Source organism: Thamnophis elegans, chromosome 1 (assembly GCF_009769535.1).
Source record: "Thamnophis elegans isolate rThaEle1 chromosome 1, rThaEle1.pri, whole genome shotgun sequence".
NCBI classification, from domain to species: domain Eukaryota; kingdom Metazoa; phylum Chordata; class Lepidosauria; order Squamata; family Colubridae; genus Thamnophis; species Thamnophis elegans.
Window position 1 is genome coordinate 126,171,181 of NC_045541.1, and position 26,454 is coordinate 126,197,634.

The 26,454-nt window shown below is 34.5% G+C and overlaps 1 protein-coding gene across 4 annotated transcripts in view; it reads right to left on the minus strand.

Annotated features, from left to right (window-relative positions):
* The window catches only part of STRN3 (striatin 3), a 41,374-nt gene that overhangs the window by 11,608 nt on the left and 3,312 nt on the right, over positions 1-26,454 (minus strand). Inside the window, exons 2-9 of one of the 4 annotated variants that reach the window (XM_032230352.1) lie at positions 16,904-17,007; positions 15,345-15,418; positions 11,918-11,996; positions 11,402-11,581; positions 10,683-10,815; positions 10,128-10,269; positions 7,153-7,263; positions 593-733 (exon numbers count right to left, since the gene is read on the minus strand). In XM_032230352.1, the coding sequence (XP_032086243.1) occupies positions 593-733; positions 7,153-7,263; positions 10,128-10,269; positions 10,683-10,815; positions 11,402-11,581; positions 11,918-11,996; positions 15,345-15,418; positions 16,904-17,007 (964 nt within the window). Of the gene's footprint in view, positions 1-592; positions 734-7,152; positions 7,264-10,127; positions 10,270-10,682; positions 10,816-11,401; positions 11,582-11,917; positions 12,000-15,344; positions 15,419-16,903; positions 17,008-26,454 lie in introns of all 4 variants that reach the window. The other 3 variants (XM_032230344.1, XM_032230359.1, XM_032230366.1) reach the window with 3 other exon arrangements.

Here is a 26,454-nt window from a genome sequence, read left to right on the forward strand (position 1 = left end):
AATGTCAAGATGTTTATGTGACTGTCCATAGTTTGCTACATAAATCTAATATATCAAAGGTTTTACATTGTAATCCATTTGTTCACTTGAAAAGATTTGTTTTTTAAGGAAAGGTTCTTTTTGCTGGAGAGAATTTTTAGGAGTATACGTTACACAAAATATTCAAAGTTGATGAATATGTAGATTTTGATTAGCACTTATTTACATATTCCAAAATATATTAGCAATCAACTCTTTATTTGTGCTATCAGTTACTGTGAATGCAACTTTTTTTTGGGGGGGGATCTTACACTAGAATGAATAAAACAGAAAATCACTGCTCACTAGAAAACTGATTTCATCCATGTCTTATAATTTGTTGCTCCCTGTTGTTTTATTAAGTTCATTTATTCTATGTATATATTTTAAACTCAATTTTAAGTATCATTTTTCTATCATTCCAAACAAAATCTGGTGAATATAAAGTGGTAGTCTTTTCAGAACCAAGTTGCAAGTGCATCTTAATATAGGCATCTGGTTCAAATGGGCTATAAATGTGCGTTATTTTATATCAAAATTTCTAAATACAAATAAATAGGTGAATTTGTTGTACCTTCCTCTGCTCTTGCACCTTCATGATCAGTCATTCTAGAAGAGGGTGACCTAGATTGATTAATGACTCCTGAAGGGATGTGGGGTAGCTCATCATCGCCCAGATCAGATATCATGTCGTGCAGTTTTGTCCTGTTGACCCCTGTAAATTAATGTCAGCAGCAAAGGTTCATTTTATTGCTCCCTCTTAAATTAATATCCATTTACACGCCCATTTTGCTAATTAATATTGTTTTAATGTGATGTTATTAAATAAAGATGCTTTCATAAAACGTATTTTGTATATTTGAAAAAGAATTAAAAATAAAGCTTCAAAAAAAGGATTCAGACTGTTTTTGTTTTTTTAAATTAAATTGCTGGTGTTCTGCTTACGGTAAAAGAGGAGAAAACTTGAATGTCTGAACTCCTTATGAAAGGCCATAGAATTTATGTACAAACCACCCCCAGAATTTTTATTATTTGATAATACTAGAGAAGTTTGATTACAAAAAGAGAAACAATAATTGGGTGACTGGGAGGCAACAAACTGTCAACTTTCCCCCTTTTCTGGGTTTCTAAATAAAAAAGTAATTTATAAGTATCAAAGCACACTTAATGTTTAGAACCATCATTAATAACCACAAAGCTGATCTGAAACTGTTAATATGAGATGTAGCTCCAATGAAAGAATTAAAAAATAAACAAAGTACTCTCTTATATAAAAGTAAGGGAGGAAATTCACTTAGCACATACTTTCTGGAATTCTTCCTTACTAATAGCTCCACTCCGAATCATATAAACAAGAAGGAGGGGGGATCCGAGAATGAGAGAGTCCAAAACATTCCAAGCTACTGTCCAAGTACCTGTTCACAGAGATGCACTGGGGGAAATTCTTTTTTTGGATTTTTTTCCCTACAGCCCTGGGGCAGATTCAGTTCATTTTTAAACCTATTTTTTCTTTTGCTAGCTTCTGCCTTAATCCCAAATTTTGTTCCATTCTGTTCAATTTTCAGTAAATTATCTTGTTCATAAGAGTGCTGATTTACTTTACACAATTTATTTCCAATATTCTGCTGGGATTGGGGGGGGGGGAATTAAAATTGAGATACGACAGAACTTCTATTTCATATTTCTCCTGAGCAGATTGGGGTAGGCAGTTGTACTATCTCTATGCAATCCTAAATATATGTTTTGCGGCCCCAGAAATCCCATAATTACACCACAGAAATAAGATAGAAAATGCCCAAAAATGGGAGTTCAGAAAAGCAAAAGAAATGAGATCCATCTAGCTTTAAGAAATACAGATAGGGAAACAGGAGGAAAGCAATTCTCTGATACTATGAAAGCCACATTTGTTTTCTCCTGATGTTGAAAATACATTCAAGAAGCTTGACTCATCAAAACCACTGAAATCTATAACTGACTAATACTTATAAATAAAAGCATGCTTTCTTAGCATCTCTACATTAGTGAGCAATATTTTGTCAAATTATCCAAGATGTTCAAGCAACTATAAACTTATCTGTATTTATGATGCCTGCAGTGTCCCAGGATCAATTTATCATCTTTTGCGTCCTTCTGACAAGCAGTCAATGGGGAAGGCAGATTCCCTTAACAACCATGTTGCTAACTGAACAACTGAATTGATTCACTCAACAGCTCTGCAAGCAAGGCCATAAAATGGGGCAAAACCCACTTAACAGCTGTCTTGCTAAGCAACAAAAATATTGGGCTCAATTGTGGTCATAAATCAAGGACTACTTATACTGATGAAGCCCAATTCTTCACTGCTATCTCATCCTGAATGGGTCATGTGGTGAAAGTCCCAGAATTTGGGGTTCTCCTGGACTTATGGTTTATACTACAAACAGGTAGTAGAACTTTTTCCCAGCTTTAACAAGTGCACCTATTACAATCCTCTCTGTCTAAAATGCTCCAGCAACAGGAATTACCACCCCTTTTACCACTTAAGTAATCTACTACAATGTATTCTATGTTTGGCTGCCTTTGGAGGAGACCCAGAAGCTATATGTGGTACAAAATTGCTTTGAGAGCAAACCATAAAGTAAGAATAACACCTATTCTGAAGTTGCCAGTACACATCCAGCTCAATTTTGAACTCCTGATTATTACCCTTAAAAATGCAGTATCAGGATTGGCAATACCTGGCCAAAATCAAATCTGAATCCAGTCATTTATAGAGCATCTATCTCAGGTCTGTCTTCTTCAAGGTTTATGGGACATGGGCCAGGTAACAGATGTTATTACTTCTTTTTATGCAACACTCTGCCCCATAAGCAATGATTGCCTCTCTTCTACAATTACTTCAGAAACTGCTTCAGAAAGGTCAAAATAGCATTCTTCTACAGGGCATTTGGCCCTTAGATTAAGTTAATAGTGCCTTTACCATACTAGATTTTTTACTATTGATTTATATCAATAATAAAATAAATACTATAAGCCACCCGGAGTTGTTGGATATGACATGGCTCATTGATCAGGTGATTGCAAGGGATGATGAGAGTCTGTGCCTTCAAACATACAAAAATATGTTAATGTAACCTTACAACAAATTATAATTAGCTTATCTTGTCATGTTTTATGTCTGGTTTATTCAGAAAGGTTTAGAATACTACTTGTAGACCATTAGGGCTAAATCAGGCTAGAATTATTGTAAATATTTTTTTCTCAGTATTATCCTTTAGGTAAATACTAATTATATTACTTACTTGGATAATCTACACTACCAAAAAAAAAGACTTTTGATTAAAAAATAGTCTTTGACTACAAAAGGGACTGAAAAATTTGTTAAGTGGTGTGGTCATTAAGTGAGGCAACATGTGACCACATACAATTTTATGATCTTTTCGCTGAGGTTGTTAAGTGACTCACCAGGATTATTAAGTGAGACACTGACTTTGCTTGTCAGAAGCCATCACAAATGGTGGTCAATTTACCTTGGGATACTGCAACCATCAAAAATGTGCAATGGCTGCCAAGCACCACTATCACAATCACATGACCATGGGGTATGCTGCAATGGTAGTAAATGTGGGACCAGTTGTAAAACATTTCACCCCATTTGAACTGTTGCTAAACAAATGGCTACAAGTTACAAGGACTACCTGTAATACATGGCATATACATAAATACGTACATAGTTGAGATTATTTCAAGCACTAACATAAGCACATGATTTCTCCAGTACTTCTACCAATTGTCAACAAAGGAGCTGCTCTGCTTGTATAATAATGTGATCAAAAAAGCAAATAATGTTCACACTTTCTTCAGCTGCATATAAACTAATTCTTTACTTTCTTGCTATGATTAGCAAAACTATGAACTTCAAAAATAATAATCTTTTAGAATTTTCAAAATTAAAACCTGTCATTCATTAGATCAATTCTCTACTGCAATTTCAATAAGCTTCCAACAGATGTTTGTAATTGAGATAAAGGAGAAAATAATATAACAGGTTAGAAACATTTCAGAAGAGGCAGGAAAGGCCCATTGGGAATAATGCAATTAGTACTGGGTTAAAGAAGTAATGCAAATTATCATGCAAAAAGAAAAAAAACCAATCCTCCAAAGCAGTTTTTAAACATTACTAAAGGATGAAAATATTCACTTTCATAGTCTTTATGTGTGTTTCTTTTACTGTACATGAACACATGTGGAAGTAAATTCTACTGATAGAATGTATATCTAAGATAGAATTAGAATCTAAACTTCAGCCCTGTAAACTGAGTATATTATTTATCATTTAAATTCTTCCTGCATTAAACCTACTTTGTTTAAATATTCTCTGTTAAGTAGTATTGTTTAACTTTTAAAACTTTGTTTAAACTCATGCTGCTCAGTCCATCCAAGACTACAGTAGCTACTTTCTAGGATGGAATAGAGCAGAAGAGAAAATACACTACTTAGTGTAATTCACAACTGATACACTGGAGCACTGAATCCGCATTGCCATAAGCAGATCACTGCAAACTAAAATCAAGAAGAGAGTAGCTACCAGTGCTCAGTCAATGTGGCACGTAACAGCTTATGATAATCTTTTCCGCAGCTTACATAGTAAGCCTATGAGTTTTGAGACACCCTGCAGCTCAACTATTGCAATGCCCTCTCTGTGAGGCTGCCCTGAGACATTTCAACTGGCCCAGAATGCAATCAGCGATGTGATATCCTTGCTTCATGAATGACAATGGTTGCCAGTGTGCTTCCAAGTGCAATTCAAGATGCTGGTTATTGCTTATAAATCACTACCAATTTAAGGGACTACCTATTTTTTGTGATTTGTGCCTGGATGATATACACCAACAGAGTTGGTATGTGCAGGTTCCTTCAACAAAGCAGTGTAATATTTTGGGACTTAGGAAGTTCATAGCTCCCCTTAAAATCCCCATGGTTTCTCCAATAGCACTACAGAGGGCCTCAAAGATGTGGTTGTTCTCTCAACTTGGAGGTGGCGTGAATGGAACCACTTGGTAGATGTGCTTCAAATACGGGTAGTCCTCGACTTACGATCACAATTGAGTCCAAAATTTCTACTGTTAAGTGAAACATTTGACCCATTTTACGACATTTCTTGCCACAGTTGTTAAGCAAATCTGGCTTTCTCATTGACTTTGTTTGTCAGAAGGTCACAAAAGGGGATCATATTACCTTGGGACACCAGGAGCGTCATAAATATGAACCTGTTGCCTAAACATCTGGATTTTGATCACATGGCCATGGGGATGCTACAAAGGTCGTAACTATGAAAAATAAGTCATTTTTTCAGTGCCATTGTAACTTTGAAAGATCACTAAGTGAACTGTTGTAAGTCAAGGACTATGTGTAAATTGTATATTTTGGGGACTTGGTTGTCTGGATTTTTCATTATTTCTTTGATCACAGTTTTATTTTACTTGATTGCATTTTTACCCTGTTTTCCTTATATTGTGTATGTTTTCCTTATATTGTATATATACTATATACCAGTGATGGCGAACCTTTTTCTTATGGCGTGCCAAAATTGTCCCAGCGTGTGCTTGCATACCCACACCAATTCAATCCTCCCTGCCCACCTGCGGATACACGCGTGATCCCACCCATACATGACCCCTCTGGAGGCTTTCCTGAAGCCTGGGGAGAGCGAAAATGGTGTCCCCTGGCTCCCCAGAAGCCAGAAACAGATTGTTCCCAAACTTCTGGTTGGCCTGTTGGGCCTGTTTTTTGTCCTCTCCAGCTTCTTAGAGAGACTTTCCTGAAGCCTGGGGAGGGTGAAACAGCCCCAATGAGCCAACCGGAAGTTCGAACTTCCATTTGGCCCATTGGGCTTGTTTTTTGCCCTCCCCAGCCTCCAGAGGCTTTCCTGGAGCATGTGGAGGGCAAAAACAGCCTCCCTTAGCCCTCCGGAAGGCTGAAAATCAGCTGGCCGGCACGCGCATGTGCACTGGAGCGGACAACTGGCATGCCAGCAAATATGGCTCTGCATGCCACCTAGGGCACGCATGGTACAGATTTGCCATCACGGCTATATACTATATTATATTGCAATATATTGCAAGCTTCCAGTTGGGAAGCACCAATATAGAATCAAATAAATAAACAAATAATAATAATAACCCTTTTTATCCAGCAAATAAATGCTCTGCCTTTGCTTACTGTAATATATTCTCTTTTATGAATTCTTCCTGTCTGGACTGTATATCTCCTAGTTTAAGGGAGCTATTTAGTTCAGTGAAAGAGAGTGATGACATTTTATTACCATATTAACTATGTATAAATTTAGCTTTAAAATGATTTTCATTCCAAAATTAATCATTCATAAATAAATTTGTTAGCCATCAATAGGTATAATTCTTTCACTTCTAACTTAATTTTTTCCTTCCGAATTTCATAGATTGATGAAAAATTAAGGAAAACAAAGGATCAGACTCCTTGTAGCAATACTGCAGAATAGCAGAAGAGATTCCTCTTCCTTGTACCAAATCCCTAAATAAAATAAAATCCATCACTCTCCTCTCCAACAAATCTCTCCTATCCCTTGATTTGTTTTCCAAACAAATGTCACCTACAAAATAAGCCTGCATTCCATGCAATTTCTGCAGACAGCAATAGCAGTAAGAGGTAGACAACTCTGATTTTTTGCACATACGTAAAATGTCGGAAAAGGAGGTAATTGGTGGTGACCACTTGCAATACTATAAGATAATCTCAAACTTGTGGATTATTAAAAATAGTATTAATTTTCTTCTTTTCATAACTCCTTAAAAACAAGTAAAATTTTTAAATGTCTGGTAATTATAGTGAGAAGCAAGATTATTAGCATTTGGAAGGAATTTCCAATCATTGCTGCCATTTTTCCAGACAACTCTAAAGCAAAACAACTTGTTCACCTTCTGACATTCCTCCCTCCAGTGTAAATTGAAAATAATTTATTTTCAGAAATTATGATTTTCAGATTTATCAGACAGAAAGTTAAAGTTGGTTGCCCCCCAAATAGCAAAACGTTAAAATGGAGGGGAAAGATGACAACATACATTGTTTTCCACATGATGTCAGAAAATTGTTTCAAGATTCAGAATCTGCACTTACTCTTTACCCCTTTCTTCCCCTTTCGTTCCTTCTTGTACTGTTCCTTCAGTTTACTTATTAGTCCCTGGTCTACATCCCAAACCTCAGCAGTTGGGGACAGGTCATCTTTGTCTACATGCAACATATTATTAAAAGAAAAATAAAACAACAATTGGGAATGCAAACTATTTGTGAGCGTTACAGGTTAATCAATAAAAAGTGTTATTAAAAAACATTCCAGTACTTTAAAGGTGCAGTTTCTTGTACTGTTTGGTACAATGCTTCAAACTGTCATTTTATAGTAACTGGTCTAGAATAAAGAAGAAATTTGAATGTCTTTCTTATTCAATTATATGAAATTAATTGATTAAGACTGATGTATGCAATTACTGCAACTTTAGTAAGACATTATTAACAAATTATTCAGGCAGACTTAAATAAGCAAATAAATTTATTTCATGCAATACCATTTAGGAAGTGCAAACTGAATTCTGAAACCATGCATTTCCCCTCTATTCTTATTCTCCATGCAATGATATCTAGTAGCTCCAAAATAAATCCAGCAATAAAGGTAATAGAAAGTTTTACTCTATTAAGATTTTTTAAATAATAATAATAATATAACCAAGATAGTTTGGCATATTGTAGGACATCTTCAAACTTTTTATTTACTGAACTCTTCTTTTATTCACCACAACCCAACCAGCCATAGCAAATTAAGGACGGCAGAGAATGATGGTTGAAACAGACTTGTGTAAATCCATAATCAATGCTTGAATGTTTGTCCCTTTAAGCCCAGAAAAGTAACACATTTTACTTGGAAGTCTCATTGGAAAAAGAATAAGAGTTCTGGATTTCCCTCGATTATTTTCAATGCTGAAGCAAGCGTCAATAACTTTATTTTAAAATTAATTACATTTCTACCTGCTAACAAGCATTATCTAATGGAGAAGAATAAGATGAAAGCTTCAATACTGTGTTAGTTTACTTGGGACTGTTTACTAAACTCAGCACTGCTTACTTCTAACCACAATAAAATCAGATTCTAATAAAATATTTTGAAAAAGAAATTTCACAGCTAAGACTTTTTGAATAAAATGAGATCACTATTTCCTAAATAGTCAAGGCTTTGTTCAATTTATGTCTTTATTAACAAGATGATTCACACTTTCAAGTTAACAGTAATCCATTATGTTAGTTCTAGGAAATTAAAACTTTCTGTGAGATAGAACTTCAAGAAAAAAAAAAGCATTATTACCTCTTCACTGGTACTGTCTACTCTCTAAGATAAATTAGAAATACACTCCTAATGTTGCTTAAGGAAGAAAAATATGATCTCAAGTTTAAAATTCTTGTCTAATAATACTATGCTATACTTATATTACATAATATGGATTAAACTGCTAACAACAAAAATTTACAAGGCAAAATACGCAAACTTTTGAAATCAGTTATTTTCAACTTCCTGACTTCTTTTTTACATATACTATTATTAATTATGGAATGGGAAATTTGTTTAATGAATACGTCACAGCTTTGCAAATATAACTGAATAAGTCTCTTCTCAATAGGTAAAAATTGTTTTCTAGTAAGAAAATATAAATTCACTGAAATCTTTCTTACCTATCTCTCATGAATCAGAAGGCCAATTTCATTAGCTTAGAGGAAGTAATCAACTTGTGCAATTGTGAATAATAATAATAATACAAATATCAACTATGCACATGTTGATTCATACATGAATTGAAGAAATTGTGTGAAATATTAACAAATCCAACAGTCTGTATAACATTAAGGGAATTTAGTAGATGGAGAGCTTCCCAACACCTTTAACTGTTGTAGTTTCAAGCCTTTTCTTGATCAGGTAGGCTACAGCAAGAACAGTGGGAAGGTGTTGTTCCTTATCCCTTACATAGGTATTTTTCTGGATGCAATCCAAAGTATTCAACTTAAGTATAAAATGTTGTATCAGAAGAAAAGGCAGATAACTGCTAAAATAGTATATTTTAAAACATGCATCTACATCTAACATCAATCCAGCATACTTCCTGCTACTCCACTTTACACTTTTACAGGGGATCCTGTACCCTGCACAATGCATATTCTATCCAATAAAGTTTAAATCCAATAAAAAAATATCTGCAATGTTTGTATTTCTAATTATATATTTCCTATCTTGTTTCAAGACATCCTCTGAATAATATCTAGAACTGGAATCTTAAAAGTAAGTAAAATAATGTTAATATATTTGTTCTTTTTGTTTGCGTTTTCACCTCTTTTGAAAACAATTTGAAATTAATAAAAACATATTATATGGATTTGAAAAAAATACAAATATAGCCATTTCGCACACAACTGAACTCCACTGACAACACAATAAATCTTTGGAAAGGGCATGAAAAACAGAACCTCATGTTGTTAACAAGTAATCAAAAATTTAATCTTTCCAATGACTGCTAGGCAGCATTCTGAGTGTTGCAAAAACATTGAAGGGTATTTTTGTTAATGGTGATCTACGGAATGGGTAAATTTGTTTAGTTTAGAAAATACAATATCTTAGCAAGATCCATCAATTTCAGTGGAAATTCAAGGTAAGCATGCATTACTAAAAAGGTTTCTAAGAATTATTTTCCATGTCAACATGTAATGCACTGTATTTTGTGCAAATTTGTATGTCTAAAATAACTGACTGCCAGTGTTATTAATTAAGGAGTGCATTAAAACACTGCCTTATTTCATAACTTTGTTTTAAACAATAATTCTAAGATATACAAAACAAACTGCTTAATATTATCAAAATGATTTGACAAATGTATGATTTACTTCTACAGGAAGAAAACAGTAGGATGAAAAAATAAAATGATAACCAACCAGCAAGATTTAAATGCCTAACAATATCACAGAGAAAAGAGAATACAAATTCAAATTAATATAATTGAAATATATGTTTTTCTTTCAAATTCTTTTGTTTTCCTACCACTTTTTATGTTTCTTACCCCATTCTGTCCCATCTCCTGAACTCCGTGCTTCTCCTGCTCCCTCTCCATCTTCTGCTGTTACTAAGAAATCAAATTCTTTCAAAGCTTCTTCTGTGTCTGGGTCATCAGTAAGGTCAGCAGCTAGTCCTTCATTTCCAATCTATAAATCAGTTTTGATAGAAATACCATTAAAGATACTATCATTCATGGGATAGTTTTATGTAATCTTTTCCTTCCCTTTCTAAGGATTGTAAAGGATATGTTATTCTGTTTAAATATTTTTTACCCATCATGCACCAACAGTCCCATTAACATGATTATGGCAGGTGAAAATTATGCTGCAATACAGAATTAGCAGCCAGATAAATATACTTAGAATTAAGCATTTATCAACACCATTCCCTCCATTCATGCCTATCCAAAGTATTGATAACAAAACTACAAACAATATTAAGGTGCTTGATTTATCTATTCCATTATTTACTGTAATAGTTCACTATACAAAAAGACAAAAAAAGAATAACAAAATCTTTAAAATAACAATAGTTAATAAAACTATTTGGTCTTTTTTACTTTGTGCTTTTTATTTATCCGATGTTTTTCTTTTCCGTCTGTAATATCTTCTATAATATCATTCTCTTCCTCTTCATCACTATCATCTGCATTTTCCAAAAAATTAAATGTTTCAAGAACATCACTGGGGTTCCTACAAAAGAAATAACTTGCAATATCAGAAATAGCTGTGATCTCCTTTCAAACTAAGACTCAATTATTTCACCTCAAGAGAAAATAAACTTATTTCTAATTCATAAATATCAAGGAAACTACGTATATGTTTTTTTAAAGTTCTGATTGTAACCTTTTCATATTTAAATGTCATTAAGGATAAAAATTAATTTGCGTGTACTTTTTAATACACAAATTGTTAGTTTCACATAATGAAAATTTTCAGAAAATAAACAATTTTAACCATAAAATAGTATGATTGACTATTATGTAGTCAAAATTGCATGAATATAAATGATAGAAGCATAGCAATAAATTATTTAATTTCTAGTTGAGAGAAAAGACACTCTTTCATTCCACAAATTCTTGCAAATTACCCTAAGTTATACAGATGCAGTATTTATCTCAGCTGAGGTATTTTTGTTTTTATAAAAATAGATACATCTTTCTAATCAAATAAAACCATCTTTTTAGTTTTGTGTAAAAATAACATTTTTAAAGAAAACAAATTAGATATAGCTTTGAAGGCAATCATTTATGCTAAACATTTGTATTAGTTTGCCTACCTTTTCATGTCTTGACCCTTTTGTTTTGATGTGGGAGATTCTCCTCCATTAAGAATCTGTTCCAATTTTTTTGTCTCCACTGAGCCATTTGGTTCTGAATTGGAAAGTCCAAGTAAAGACCTCACCCTCTGTGATCGTACATCCAATATTGTATCTGTGTAACCGACTTCTTGGAGATATCTAAAAGATAAAAGAAAGTAGAATTTAGTCATGCATACACACAATCTACCAGTGAGCCTTTAAAATGTTTTGTATGGCAGTTTAAAATACAGCTATTATTACCAAATTGTTCAAGAATATCTTAAAGCTTATGACACTGCTTTTTGGTTCTAGAAAGTTTAATTCACATTACCTTTTTAAGTAAATCTATTCCAAGAAAAAAATTCCAAACACTTATTTTAGATTAATTGCTAATTACAGTACTAAGTTCAAAGAAGCATACACAATCACATCAGAACCTATGTACTTATGTTTCAATGTACAATGACCTTCAACCCAATATAATATGATACTTACTGTCTTAGCAACTGTCTGCCTTGTTTCCAAGTTAGCTGACTATTATGAGGCACTGTAGGAACCTCTGTATCTTTGGTTTCTTCTGAAACACAATAAATAGACTAATTATGTGCCATCAAGACACCGTTATCTCTTAGTTATCTGAATAAAATAACAACTCTGTTATTAGACCCACCCCCTACTCAAGCAGGAGACCTATATCGTTTCAGACAAATGGCTGCTGTCCTGTCTGTTCTTAAAAGCCTCCAATGATGGTGCACCCACAATTTATTTTTAGTATATTATTAGATGTTTAAAAGTGAGGGAAAAGTTACGAGGTACATATAATCTTTATAATTCCAGGTTATATATGATTCCACTTGAATGAAAAGCTATATTTGCTGATACATGCATTCCTCATGAACATCAACATTTATATTTACATAGGACTAAAGAATGGAATATTCCCTTGGTAGCTGATAATAACATTGACAAGGAAAAGCGCAGCCACCTGCCATCTTTAATTTCTTTAACTGTGTCAACTTTTCATCAGCTTTCTGATTAATTTACTTAATCCACCTTTTAAAAAAACTTGCTGATTTTACTTTTAGTTCCATACTTTTTTTATTACTGTTCTTGAGGAATAACATGAACCTTATCTTGTTCACAGATAATATGAATAAATGGCTTACATCAAAAAATAAGAAAACTTGAACAAAAAAGTGAACTATGAAAGTGAGGAAACGTAGAATGTAAAGATTGGAAGCCATCTTGGAGAACATCCAGTTCCCCTGCCAATTGTAGGAATCCATTACTACATTTCTTATGGCTATTTAACCTTGGTTTAAATATTTACAACGAAGGAAACTCCAAACTCCCAATGCAACTCTTGCACTATTTTTTTTACTTTTAAGAAACATATTCTGATTTCCAACTGTTTTTTAAAAAACACATTGGTTACTATTATGTCTTTTATAACAAGTCAAAATGTCTGCCCTATATTCTACATGACAGCTCTTCAAATACTTGCAGAGAGTCATCGTATTTGCCCCACAATATTCTCTTCTTTAATCTAAATAAGGCTACTGCATCAAACCTTCCTTCAAGTTTTCCTTCTAGGACATTTACATTTGTTTGCCCTCAGCTGGACATGCTTTATTGTGTCATTGTCCTTCATTAAAATGGTGATAGACACAGTATTCTAAAAGTGATCTGACCAATACAAATATCGCAAATTGCCACTGCCAATCACATCTATTTACAGAAAGGCATATGTTTAATGTGTTGGGCTAAGAAAATATACTCTCTAGAGGTCTATGGAGATTCTCAGTCATCCAGATCATGGTTGTCCCAAAGGTGCTTTCAAGAGACAATTGGGCTTTCTGGTTTTTCTTTGTAGATGTGCCGAGGTGGCGCAGTGGTTAGAGTGCTGTACTGCAGCCACTTCAGCTGACTGTTATCTGCAGTTCGGCTGTTCAAATCTCACCGGCTCAGGGTTGACTCAGCCTTCCATCCTTCCGAGGTGGGTAAAATGAGGACCCAGACTGTGGGGGCAATATGCTGACTCTGTAAACCGCTTAGAGAGGGCTGAAAGCCCTATGAAGCGGTATATAAGTCTAACTGCTATTGCTACTTTAAGAGAGCTGAAGAAGCTTCTTGAATGAGAAGTGAAACATCTTTAAAAAAAAAAAAACCAGAAAGCTTCTTGAAAAAGAAACTTTGGGACATACTATCTAGAGGTACTGTAATTATAACCTTTATCATTGACTATTAAGACTTTTCTAAGCATGTGAGTAATTCATTAATCCACAAATCGACTATTTTGGAGAAGTCTTAAATGTTCTTTTCCCCCTCTGGATTGAACCATTCTGGTCAATTGTCTGACCTGGATGCATTGTCATGTGTTCTAGATGAAACAAGCTTACTCCAGAATATAAACAGAGTCAGAGTAATACAACACTGAAATATGGTGTTTGTTTCATTTAGCTCATAAACGAAGTCATCCACCATGTGATGTAGCAGTGTGAGAAAAAAGAGTTCCCCTCTTTAGATTAATTTTTAACTATAATATACAAATTATATATTTGTATATAATTATTTATATATACAGTTTTAATTAATTATTGCAATTGGTGATCATTCTTGTTCATCATTGTGTAGAAATTCTGGTCCATTTCTGAAATACTTGAGTTCAGTAACATCTGATAAATTTCAAACATGAACTGTACACTTTAGTTCTACCACAATATTTCTATGGGATTTAGGTAGATTTTGATTTGACCAAATTCAGTTCTGAATTTCTTCTTCATCATGCATTTTTTCATACACTTGCTTATAAGTTGGGAATATTGTGTTGGATTTATTTCATTTATATGCATAACTCATTTGAGCTTCAGGTTTAGATGACAAATTACCTGATATTCTGCTGTAGAATTTTTCTGAGCCAAAGCAGAATCTATGCTTCCTGCAATGTTAGCAAATTGACTATATCCTGAAGTAGAAAAGCATCCCCCAAACCATAGCACTTGTTTTTTGACAAGCAATATAAAGTTATCATGTTTGGTTTCCACCAGATATAATGATACATGTAACACCAAAACCTCTACTTCAGAGTCATTTGTCCAAAAACAGGGGTGTCAAACTGGTGGCATGCCTACCTCAGCTCTGAGAATGGGAAAAACATTGTGAAACATTATGTGACGGCAACATGATGTGGCGAGTTTGATACCCATGTCCTAGAACAATCCTCCAAAGCTTATAGGTCCATTCAGATGGTTTGGAGTACATTTGAACTCATCATCAATATTCTTCTTACTAACAATTACTGTCGTGATGTTCTCTTATGCCACTATAAAACCCAGCAACTGTTCTATAATGGAATCATAATTGCGAACTTTAACCAAGGCTTTTTTGGGGTTAGGGTTAAGAATTAAGGGTTAGGGTTAATAATCTAAGGATTCTTTGGGGTAGACAACATTTCTTGGAGGTGATGTTCAAAAGATACCCACTTATTTGACTATTGTCCAAATCTTCTCCATTTCAAGGTTATTTCTCTGACTGCCAACTGGTAGCACATGAGAACTTTAGAAATGTTCTCTAATGTTTCCCACGCAATGGGCTTTAACATTGTTTTATGGAGTTATCAAGAAACAGCACTTCTGTTCCTTTATAAATATTTTTAACAAGACTGAAAAGTTGAAATCCTTCTGCCTTGTAAAATTATAATTTTTGGATTTAATAATAAAATGATACTTTAAAACCCAAAATGTCTGTCTTTTTCAGGCTAATAGTGTAATACTATGAAAACTTGAAAAAGATCATATAACTTTTGTGAATAAAATGAAACCCAATTTTAATCACAATACAAAACAATATTGATTGTAAAGACTTATTTTGGTATAAAAGGTGGACAAAAGAATGTGGACTAAATACAATAAATAGATTTTACCTGATTCAAAAGTTGGCATTTTCAAGTCACCTTGATTCAATTCTGTGCCATATTTTAGTTTATGATATTTTGCCCTTAAAAAAAACATAAGTGGATTGACCAGTAAATAAAATTTAGCTTTGCATTTTCCTTACGACATTCATACAAAGATGTCTAAACATTAATCCTTGCACTTTTGTAAATTAAAATCACAGATTCATGGACAGCTAGCTACCGTCTGCTTACTTGCCCGTGGCTAATTAAATCACCCATCAGGAGACTTGCCCTATAGTTAAAGGAAATGATCAAGGTCACCATCACTGATTATGGCATCCTGTCTGGTAGGATTGGCTGTGGGGCCAATCATAATGTTTGTGATCTTTCCTATTAAGCTTTGTCTAAAAACTAGTTCTTTCTTGAAGACTAGTGGGGGAGCAGAGTTATCGAAGAAATCAAGATGGTGATCATGATCATGCAATCAAAGTCTTCCTTTATATGCATGTGGACATCAATGACAAAGGTTGGTTGTGATTGCCAAATCATGACTTTTTTAAGCCTTTCCACTGCACCCAGGAGAGGAGAGGAAAGGGGAGGAGAGAAGTTTATAACAGTGAAGATTGCTCTTATGAACTTGCCTTTGGTCATCGGATAGACTTGGAAATATGAAATACTGTTTTAATTAGCAAGTCTCCTGTTTAATCATTTTTGTGTATACAGGTGCCTAGTGTATTAAGCATATTTTAAAAAATTCTACCATCAAAAAGCAAACAGAACCATATATACAACCCATTTCATTTACTGACCAACATTAAAATAAAAACAATGAGTTAGTTTCTGTTTACAAAAATAAATGTTTAGTCTTTAAATAACTGAATTGATTTGTCTTCTAAATTAAAAAGGGTAAATAGGCACCTGTAATGGGTTTCAACAATGTAGAGTTTAACATAAGGGAATAATCTCCAAATCATAGACTGCTGTATATGAATTCTTGTTAGAGCTTTCACTAATTAAAAAAGTTCATAACAATCTTAGACCATTCACATTGTTATGCTCAAAGCCATGTATGGATATATAAAATGACATCAATACCTTCTAATTGTACCTGGGAAGCAACTGACAAAGCAATAAATATTATGGTTCTAGTATCTTGTACCAATTAGTAGCCTAGCTACCACGTTTTCCATCAGCTGGAGCTTCAGAAGACTTTTCAAGAGGAACTCTAATGGAGCATATTGAAATAGACAATTTGGGATACAATCAAGGCAGGAAACCAACTGGTTCAGGAATAGCCATAGCTGGCACATTAAATAAGTACCAAATTCATTCCTTGTCATAGCCTCCACCCTGTAATTAAATAATAGTTAATCTGCTGTTTCATATGAATTAGCCCTATTTGAAATAGTTTGAACCCAAATCTTGGACCAAGACACTTCCAACTTAACTGAATTTAGTTCCATATTACACTTTTTCATTCAGACCAATGTTCAAATTCTACAATTTTCTTCAATTATCAATATCAAGTTAATTAATATGAAAGTATTCTATGTAAACTTCCCAGTTGAGAAACATGAGATAAATACCTTTCTTGTTTTAATGCATATTCTAACATTTTTATTCTTCTTACTAAATCTTTCTTCAAGTTTTCTTGACCCTTTCTCTCGCCTTGCAAAAATGCTATCCGAGCCTGAAAATACAAAATGGTAACATAATTATCTTTTATTTGAGTCATGTTTATACAATATACCACATAATAACTTTTAATTCTATGTTCTACACCTCCTAGAAGAATTTACAGGGATATTATCGACAAAAAGAAAATAATCTATAGATAGTACTGCTTTGTGATAAATACCATGTTTTGCCAAACAAATTGCCCTGTTCCTAATAAATTATTATTTTACAGTAAATGTGTTCAAAACAGCATTCAAAAACAAATATGCATTTCTAAATCATAAATCCTGAATCAGGAATAAAGCAGGAATAATACAATCCTCACAGGAAAACGCAGGGAACTCTCTATTCAAGAAGCTTAATAGCATTGAAATGCTTAATTCATCATTATATTACATAGGTTCTTGTTAATCCTATGACATTTAATGAACTGGAATCAGAAAGATTCCAGATACAAATAAAAGAACCACAGCTTTGCATAAATGCCACACTGTAATTACACAGAAATAAACTTTAAAGCAATACTGTTACTAACAGTCCCTATGGTGAAATTTCATTATCAGTTGAAGTTTTAAGGAACATGACATTCAATAAAATTTGCTCAATTGCTTTTGTTGAAAAGTGCAAAACGTAACAGCACTTGCAGCAATAGAAAATTTTCATTCCTTCACCCCTAATATCCCACAAAAAATATCCTGTGAAATCTGAAGAAGGATTGTGAAAAGATTGTACATATGTTTATGAGGAAAATGTTGAAAATCTATGTTGTACAGGTGTCCATCTGACTGGTGCAAGATGTATTGCAGTGTTGAAGAAAGACTGTGTATGTGGTTAGGACTGTAAAAGGATATAAGATTATATGTAAATACATACAGTATATGGTAGGTTCTGTGTGCATGAATATATGTTTTACATCTTCATCATAAGCTGTACATAATATGTTTGTGCCATAGTGAATTCTGGGACAGTGAGTCAGACATTAAGTGCAAGGAAGAGCCATTTTTTCAGCTCTTGTTGTAACTTTGAGCAAATGGCTGTTAGTCAAGTACTACCCATAAGAAAGTATTTATATGAAAATGGCAATAAATTTGAACATTTAATATAATTTATATCATAAAGTATCTATAGTGCCTAGCTTTAGTATACCATATATATGAAGTCATGTTAGTATTATTATTAATCACAATTAATTTCAGTGTGAGATCATTACATTTAAAATGAAATTATTTAGTTCTAACATTCAAATTAATGTGTATTTCATCAGTTTAATCAAAAACACAATTTAAAATAAACATACTCAATAAGGACATCAATAAAGACATTTTCCTTTTTCCAACTACCCTTATTCCCCTAATTAGGGATATAGATCATGAGTTTAATAAACACTAGAGGGTGCTGCAGCACAATCTTGGGTATTTATTAAATATTTTGAAATATTCACAATAAGATATTGTGTCAAAGCTCTATAATAATGTATACATGAATGTGTACATATTAAAATTGTGATGTTTATGAACTTCTTAATGAATACCCATGAAACATTATATACTAATAGTATATTTTACTTCATTATATTTTGTTATTGTATGAAAATTGTGGGTTTTGTTATCTCTGCAGTTATTTTATTACTTCACATTTTTAATAATTGAAGCTTTTTTCTGGATTTAATTTTATCATAACTCTGTAAAAAAAAAACTTTGAATTTTTGTGCATCTTGAAGCTTTAATACTGCATCTATGCCTAAAGACAGTTTATAATATATCCAACCCAAATCCTATGCATGCTTTGCTTCTTGTATTCCCACCCATTAATCCCACTTTATTACAAGATAAAATCAATCATATAGATTGCCCCTTCTGCAATAAATTTATTCACACAATGCATTTATATATCATCACCATCATTTTAGCCATTGTCTATTCACTGAAGAATGAAGGCGTCTTCCGCATGTTTCTAACCAATACGGTCCTGAGCTTTCTTTTGCCAATTTAGCCTGCATTTATATATATATATATGTATGCATATTTTAAAAATGAGACTACTTCTGTGTAACAATTAAAAACATCAAGCTAAAAACCAGGAAATTATGAATACTAATTCTGACTTGGGTACAAAGCCAACTGGATGACTTGGAGACAGTCACTCTCTCAGCCATAGGAAGAATGCAATGGCAAACCAGTTTTGAAAACTGTTACGAAGAAAATAGCAAGGGCTTCTTTAGACAATCACCAGGAGTCAAGACAAAGGTAGGAAAGGTTTATTTCAAAAAGTGTGTTTGTATGAATGTATAATGTATGCTAGAAACCACATTCCCTTATGCCCCGTCACCAAAAAAGGTGTAGGTCAAGACAAAGAAATACAGGTATATAAATATGATTGGGTAGTCCGTTTCTTACCTATTTTTTTAAAAAAACATTTCCTTCTTTTTCTCCTCTCTTTTGTCTACCATTATACCACTCCCCTCTCCACCCTGTGCTATTGCCACTAAATTATATCTGATTATTATAATACAGGATTTGAGTGCTTGATGAATTGTAATAATTATTTAAAATTAATTACCTACAGAATATACTCTGCATAAAAATAATTGATCCTTATCTTGCTTGCAAACCAATTTCACAAAGAAACTGTACACTCTGTAATTTTCCTCCCACCTTCCCCATCAACAAAAACGGGGGGGAAATGTGATGGGGAGATAGTTACAGTGGGAAGAAAAGGGAGAAAAAGGAAAATTGAATAAATATGAGGCAAAGGGAAGAGGTTAACTGAATAGCGTAGAAGCCTCATTATTGTTATCCATAGGCAAATATCCAACCCAAGTAGCAGATAATTTTAAATATACTATATATACCGTATTTTTCGGCGTACAAGATGCACCTTTTTCCCTCAAAAAAGAAGCTAAAAATCTGGATCATCTTATACACTAAATACATCGTTTTTTGCCTCCTGAAACCCAGTCACCAAAATGGCTGTGCATAGCCTCTAGGAAGCTTTTAAGAGAGCTCCTGGGGGCTGGGGAAGGCAGAAATTAGCAAAAAAATGGACCAGTTTTTGCTTAATTTTGCCCCCCCCCAACCCCCAGGAGAACTCTATAAGCTTCCTAAAGGCTATCCATGCCCCCCCCTTTTTTTTACAATAAATGGGCCCGTTTTCACAAAATAAATGGGCTGTTTTTGCTTGTTTCCCTCCCTCCCCCTGGAGCACTCTGCAAGCCACCTAAAGGCTATTTAAACCTTTTTTGGAAAAAGAAACGGGGCCATTTTTGTGAAAAACGAGCCATTTTGGGGATATTTGCAGTGCAAAAATCTTTTTTTTATATTTTTTTGCCTCTTCAAAACTTTGGTGTGTTTTATACTCCAGTGCATCTTATACTCCGAAAAATATGGTGTGTGTGTATGTGTGTGTATGTATGTATGTATGTATGTATGTATGTATGTATGTATGTATGTATGTGTATATATATATATATATATATATATATATATATATATATATATATATATATATCCAGTGTGTTCAGAAGTGAGGCCTGTAATCTTTGCATCTCTTTGCCCATTTTTTTAAACTTTCAACAGCTTCTTCCATTCCTTTCAAGTAACATAAGACAACTCCAGTCTTACTCATAAATAATTATGCAGAAAGAAAATCCTGAACAATGTATATGTACAATCCTGTGGTGGTATAAAGGTACTAAAATAATGGAATAGAAATTACTAAATAAAAAAACCCCTGAATTTTGAACAATTTTAATAAATGTACTGTATCTTTAATATAGAAAGTGAGGATTTAAAGATACTAGTAGAGAAGCTTTTTGACAAGCAACTTTGCTTAAAAATTAAATGATGGCCATGAGCAACATAAAAATGGCTGAAAGAAAGAACTTCTGTCTTCAACTGTTTCAGCTGGATTATTGTAGAAATGTTTTCCTCTAATGAAAAAGACAATTCCATTTTCTCCTGTGGCTTCCTATAAAGCCTAAAATTTGACTTGAGAATATCTCCTGACACATCACAACTTTTCTACCCTTCGCTAAACCAGGCTTGGGCAGCATGTGATGTATCCGACCGTGATTTTGACACCCCTGCTCTAGAATACACTTTTGAAATATTTAATAGGTTCATGATGAAGGAAATATCTCTGCACAATCTCCTAGATCAAAACTTGGGTTTTATCAGATTTTAGATACCACTGACAAAATCTAAAATATTTTTGTACATGACTTAAATCAGCGGTCCCCAATGTTTCTGGTTTTGCAGACTGGTGGCAAAGGGGGTGGGGGAGCGCTGAGGAGGATAATTCCATGCAAGCAATGGGCTATCATACTTACACAAGTGGAGCTGTGTTTGCTTGTGCACTTGCCTGCCACTTGTGTGGCTCGGTTCCGAACAGGCCTGGGTATTGGGCACCCCTGAATTAAATGGCATTTTACCTGCATAAAATCTAACCTTGCTGCTATACTTAACAGACATTCAAATCTAATGGAAACTAATTTTAAGATCCACGTTAGTATGCTAAACCTGAAGGTTTAATAAAGATATCTGCAGTTTTGCAAAAATGTATTGTTAAAGGATTTTATTAGTCCTTCCATCTAATTTTTAAAGACAAAAACAACAGTTATACAGATTTACTCTGAACTAAATCCCAAGTTACTACAGAATTATAGTATTATTTAACACTTCAGTATCAGACATAATCTTCATACTGGATTATTTAATAACCAAAATGCTTATACAATATCAGTTACCAGCAATATCATTTTAATTCTGCTCTGTTCAGTTCAATTATATTCCTAAAATCAGTAGTTAGCAATGTTTTTGCTTCCTTCTTTAGATCAAGCTCAACGTGTGTTGTTTTAATGATAACAATAGGGAACTTGCCATTCCCTTCTTCTGAGGAGGTATTAAATTTCTTAACTTGGTCTACAGTCCTAGAATTTACTGATTGTTTTCAATTCTTGTGAAAATGAAATGTGCAAAATGGAATGGTTCATCTCTGCAATATTCTTTTTCCACCAACCCAGATCAAATAATGAAAAAATGGTCATAGTGGAATTGGTCCAAAACACAAAAAAAACGAATCACAAACTATTTCTAAATGGTATAACTGGGCAAATACATGTACATGGGAAATAATATTTTATCTATCCCTCCCTCGATGTGTGTGTGTGTGTGTGTTTGTGTGTGAGTGAATATACACACACACACAACTAAAACTTTTGTATCTGTTTGTAACCTTTAATTAAGTGAAATGGTGCATCATGGGGCAGTATGCTGTGTGTCAGGGAGGGACTGAGTGGGAGTGCAACACAGGCATGATGAACGTCAATCAGGGTGTAGATGGGTGCCCAAGACGTGCAGCAAGGATTATGGAGGGTGTGTGACAGTGCAACGCAGGCTGAATAGCATGGGGAAGGGTGTGGGTCATGGAAGGGATATACAGCTAGAGTGGGAGCTACAAGGGCTATGCAAAGTGTTGCACAGGTCAGGGAGGGTGAGCAGGGTTGTGTGAGTTATTGCAGAGGGACTGGGGAGGGTGTACCAGTAGGGTACTTACTTAAGCAACTTGCAAGCTTCCCTCCCAGCTTCTCTGCTGATATTCTCCCTGAAAGCTTCCCACAAAGTCAGTGGGAAAGCAGCAAAAAGTTGGAAATTATTCCCACTCTCACTGCTTTTTTACCTGTCCATCATTCTGTTGATCTGTTTAACTATATAAAAATTTCTAGAATTTTAGCTATATAAAAACAGTGAAGCAATTGAATAATCACTCAATGGGTCATGAGTTGCCTAGTATGGTTGGTAAAAGCTGACAATAACTTGATGGCACGTAATCAATCAATCAATCCCAGTACCATTTCTTAAATACTTGAACTAAACTAAGGAAAACAAAATGTTCTGGAGGGAGAAAAGCTCTACCTGCACATTCCCAGTGTAAACATCATGTAGCACATTCTGATTTCTCAGACTACTCAACTGCATAAGTGCCTCCAGAACCTTTCCAGCTTGGTGACCCGGTCTGGCAGGAGGGAGGGCATGTGAGTAGCATGACATGCACACAGCTCCATTTGTGAGAGTGAGCTCACCACTCATGCGAAAGGAGCTTCATGAGCGAGCAGACGACACTTGCACAGAGGGTGCTTGTGCTTGCATGAGAAGCTCCACTCACACTTGTCCATCTCTCCCGAGGCCCGGTTTTGAACCGGCTGTGGCTGGGGAGTTGTGGATCCCTGCTCTAGGAGACAAAATAAAAACATACAATAACTTTATAAACCAGTAACTTCATGATAAAATGGAAACCTCCCCAAACTAGTGACTGAGTACATGCAGCTGGAAAAGAGAGGAGGCAGCTCATACCATGATTTAGAATATGAGCCCAGTAAACAGACTAATAACATTATTCAAAGAAAAATGGATTCATACTCCTATTTATTGGAACAAATTTCCTATTATTGTTGTTGTTGTTGTTATTTCCTTCTGTTAAAGTCAGTTAAAGGCCATGGTTAAAAAGTTATTTACTACAACCAAAAATAATGAATATTGCCCACATATAACAGATGTAAATATAAACAGTCATAATATAATTTACTCAGTGTTTTCATATACTGTAGCATCTAAGCACTAACCCTTCTGTTATGGAAAACCAACGAAATTAAACACAAAGCTTGTATGTCCCATTCTGGTAAGTCAATAGTGGATTATATTAAACAATATGAAATTAGCTTTCAGTTATTGTCAAATGAGGTTAATTCATTACCAACAAAATGGTCAAAGAATATTTAATAAGCATTGTTATTTACAATGAATTGGCAGATAGTATTTATATTTTTAATAGTATTGGATATGAAATAGGTATGGCCTTATCCTACTAAACTGAACCCCAAGACTAGTCATTAAACATTCCGAATACATGCACATACACACACAAAATAATTTCTTGGCTAAATTTATAGTACAGGTATTCCTCAACTTGCAATGACAATTGAGCCCAAAATTTTGATCACATGACCATGAGATTGCTGCAACAGTCATAAGTATGAAAAATGATCAAGTCACTTTTTCAGTGTTATTGTAACCTCGAATGGTCACTAAATGAAGTATTGCAAGTCGAGGACTACCTGTATACTGACTAGGAATTAGGAACTTTTTGGACATGGGAAGTAATCAAAAAAATACTAAAGAGAAATCTACAACTGATTTCCAGCAACAGGTTGTTTATGTATTGTTCATCAATCTTTAAGCTGCAAAGTTTCCAAGGATTTTCTTCCCTTTTGGGGAGAGAGAAGTGTGCTTATTTGTTTTGAAGTTCATCCTTTAATACTGTTGTATGAATCTATATCTTTTAATTAGTTTTCATAACTCATAAAAATAGAACGTATTTAAAAACTGTTTTCAAAGCAACTAGGATTCTTTTTCAGTAACATTTTCTTTTTCAGTAACATTTGTACGTTTATCTCAAAAATAATAAAAAACAAATCAGTCCTTTTCACGTTAGAAGTTCAACAACTTCAATACTCCATTCCTGAAATATCACCATGAGCTTTTCCTGCTATCAGGAAACCAGGTGGAACATATGCTAGATCTAATCTTATGCAGTGGAAGTCTCCACCTTGTTAATTAATCAGTTTGAGAAAAGTTCCTCTTTCCAAATAGGGAGTTTGGGTGCTCCTTCCTGTTTTGTGGCTGTGCATATTCACCGTTCAATTTTGAATGAAATGGATTGATAAGACTTTTCTCCTTCAACTAAGACATTATCAAATTCTTAGTTCAAAACATCTGAAGGAACCAGATTGTTTACCTTCACGTTATATCAAGTAGCAATGGCTACTGGGAAGAATTGGCTTGAAACTCTAATTCTATTTTTCACAATATACCACAGATAACACATAAATTATTTATATTCCTATTATCTGATGACTTAATCTGCAGATACTCCTTGATTTACTATGGAAACTAAGATTTGAATTTCCATTGCTAAGTAATGTAGTTGTAAAGCATGACATAACATGACTGCATCACTTAGTGATGGCAATCATAGAACTCCTAGTTGCCATTGTTAACCAAATCCCAACAGCCATTAGGCAAAGACCCATGTCAAACTTCAGTTTTTCCACTGTCTCCCCTTCAACTCCCCCCAACCATCTATTCTCCCACCACCTTTGCCCTTTTTGATGCCCTTCACCCTGCCTTGTGGAGCAACTCCAGAACTGTGCAGTTGTTTGCAGTTCAAAGGCTTCCTGGAATGCCACAGCTCTGGGATTGCAAGACGCCCCTGAGACACAATCCAGCATGGTGCCAGAGTTGCCCCACCTCAGCCCAATAGCACTGAATGAAGCCGCAGCCCAGCAATGTAAGGCCATGGCTTCCCCAGCCCAGCAGTGTGAAGAAAAGCTGCAGCCATTCCACTCCTGCACAACAGTGCAAAGCCCCAGTCACCCCTGCCCAGTAGTACAAAGCCCCCGCCATTCCAGGAAGCCCTAGCCATCTCAGCTCAGCAGTGTGGTACAAAGACGCAGCAAACCCAGCAATGCAGAGCCCCAACCACTCCATCCCATCTACACAGAGTAAAACCCAGTTATTCTCGCTACTCTTCACTCCATAGCCATGCTACTCTGCCTCAGTTGACTGTGGCCACATCCTTGATCTTTCTGCTGACAAGGCATGCCTACCCTGGCTCTTTTTGAGGAGCTGTTGGCCATACGATGCCTTTTTTCATGAGGAAACCACCAAATGCAATTTTGGGGAAAAGGCCTCCTGTAGCCATCAGTTGCCTTGCAAAGGGCCAGGGCGATCAACCTGGTCAACAGTAGCAGCAAAAACATTGCTAGGATGGTGGACTGGAGAGTCAAAAGGATAGAGATGAGACACAGAGGGTGGGAGGAGTGGGAAGCATACCCACAGTTTTAAGTGTGGGCAGGTGCCAAGCACCAAAATGTTGATTGAATAATCGCATGGATGCTGTCATAACTTTGAACAATCATTGAAGGAATTACCAAAACTGAAGGAGTACCTGTTTTTAAATTTGAATTAGATCTGTTACCATTACAGTACATTATATCACTTCTGATATCTGACTGACCTTAAGTAATTGAACTAAAATTAGTTTAAAGCAGTAAGGCAGCCTCATATTTTTCTAACATAATTTATATTACTGCAGGCATTCTGTACCATAAGAGATTTTATTCCATCCTACAACAAATTCTGCCAAGCAAGAAAAATCTTTATGAATGTTGACAATTCTTTAAGACTGTACTTATTATAATAATGACATAATGTTGAAATGACTTGTAGGTAATAGTGCTGTTACTAGTCTGGTAAACCACAAATAATACAAGAGTCTTCACATATGCAAAATGAATCTGGAGGCGAAAAAAATCCTTAAAGTGAAAACTATTCAACCAAACCAATATTTGGTTAAATAAAAGTTTATTATATAGCGAAGTAAGAACTTATCATTTACATCAAAA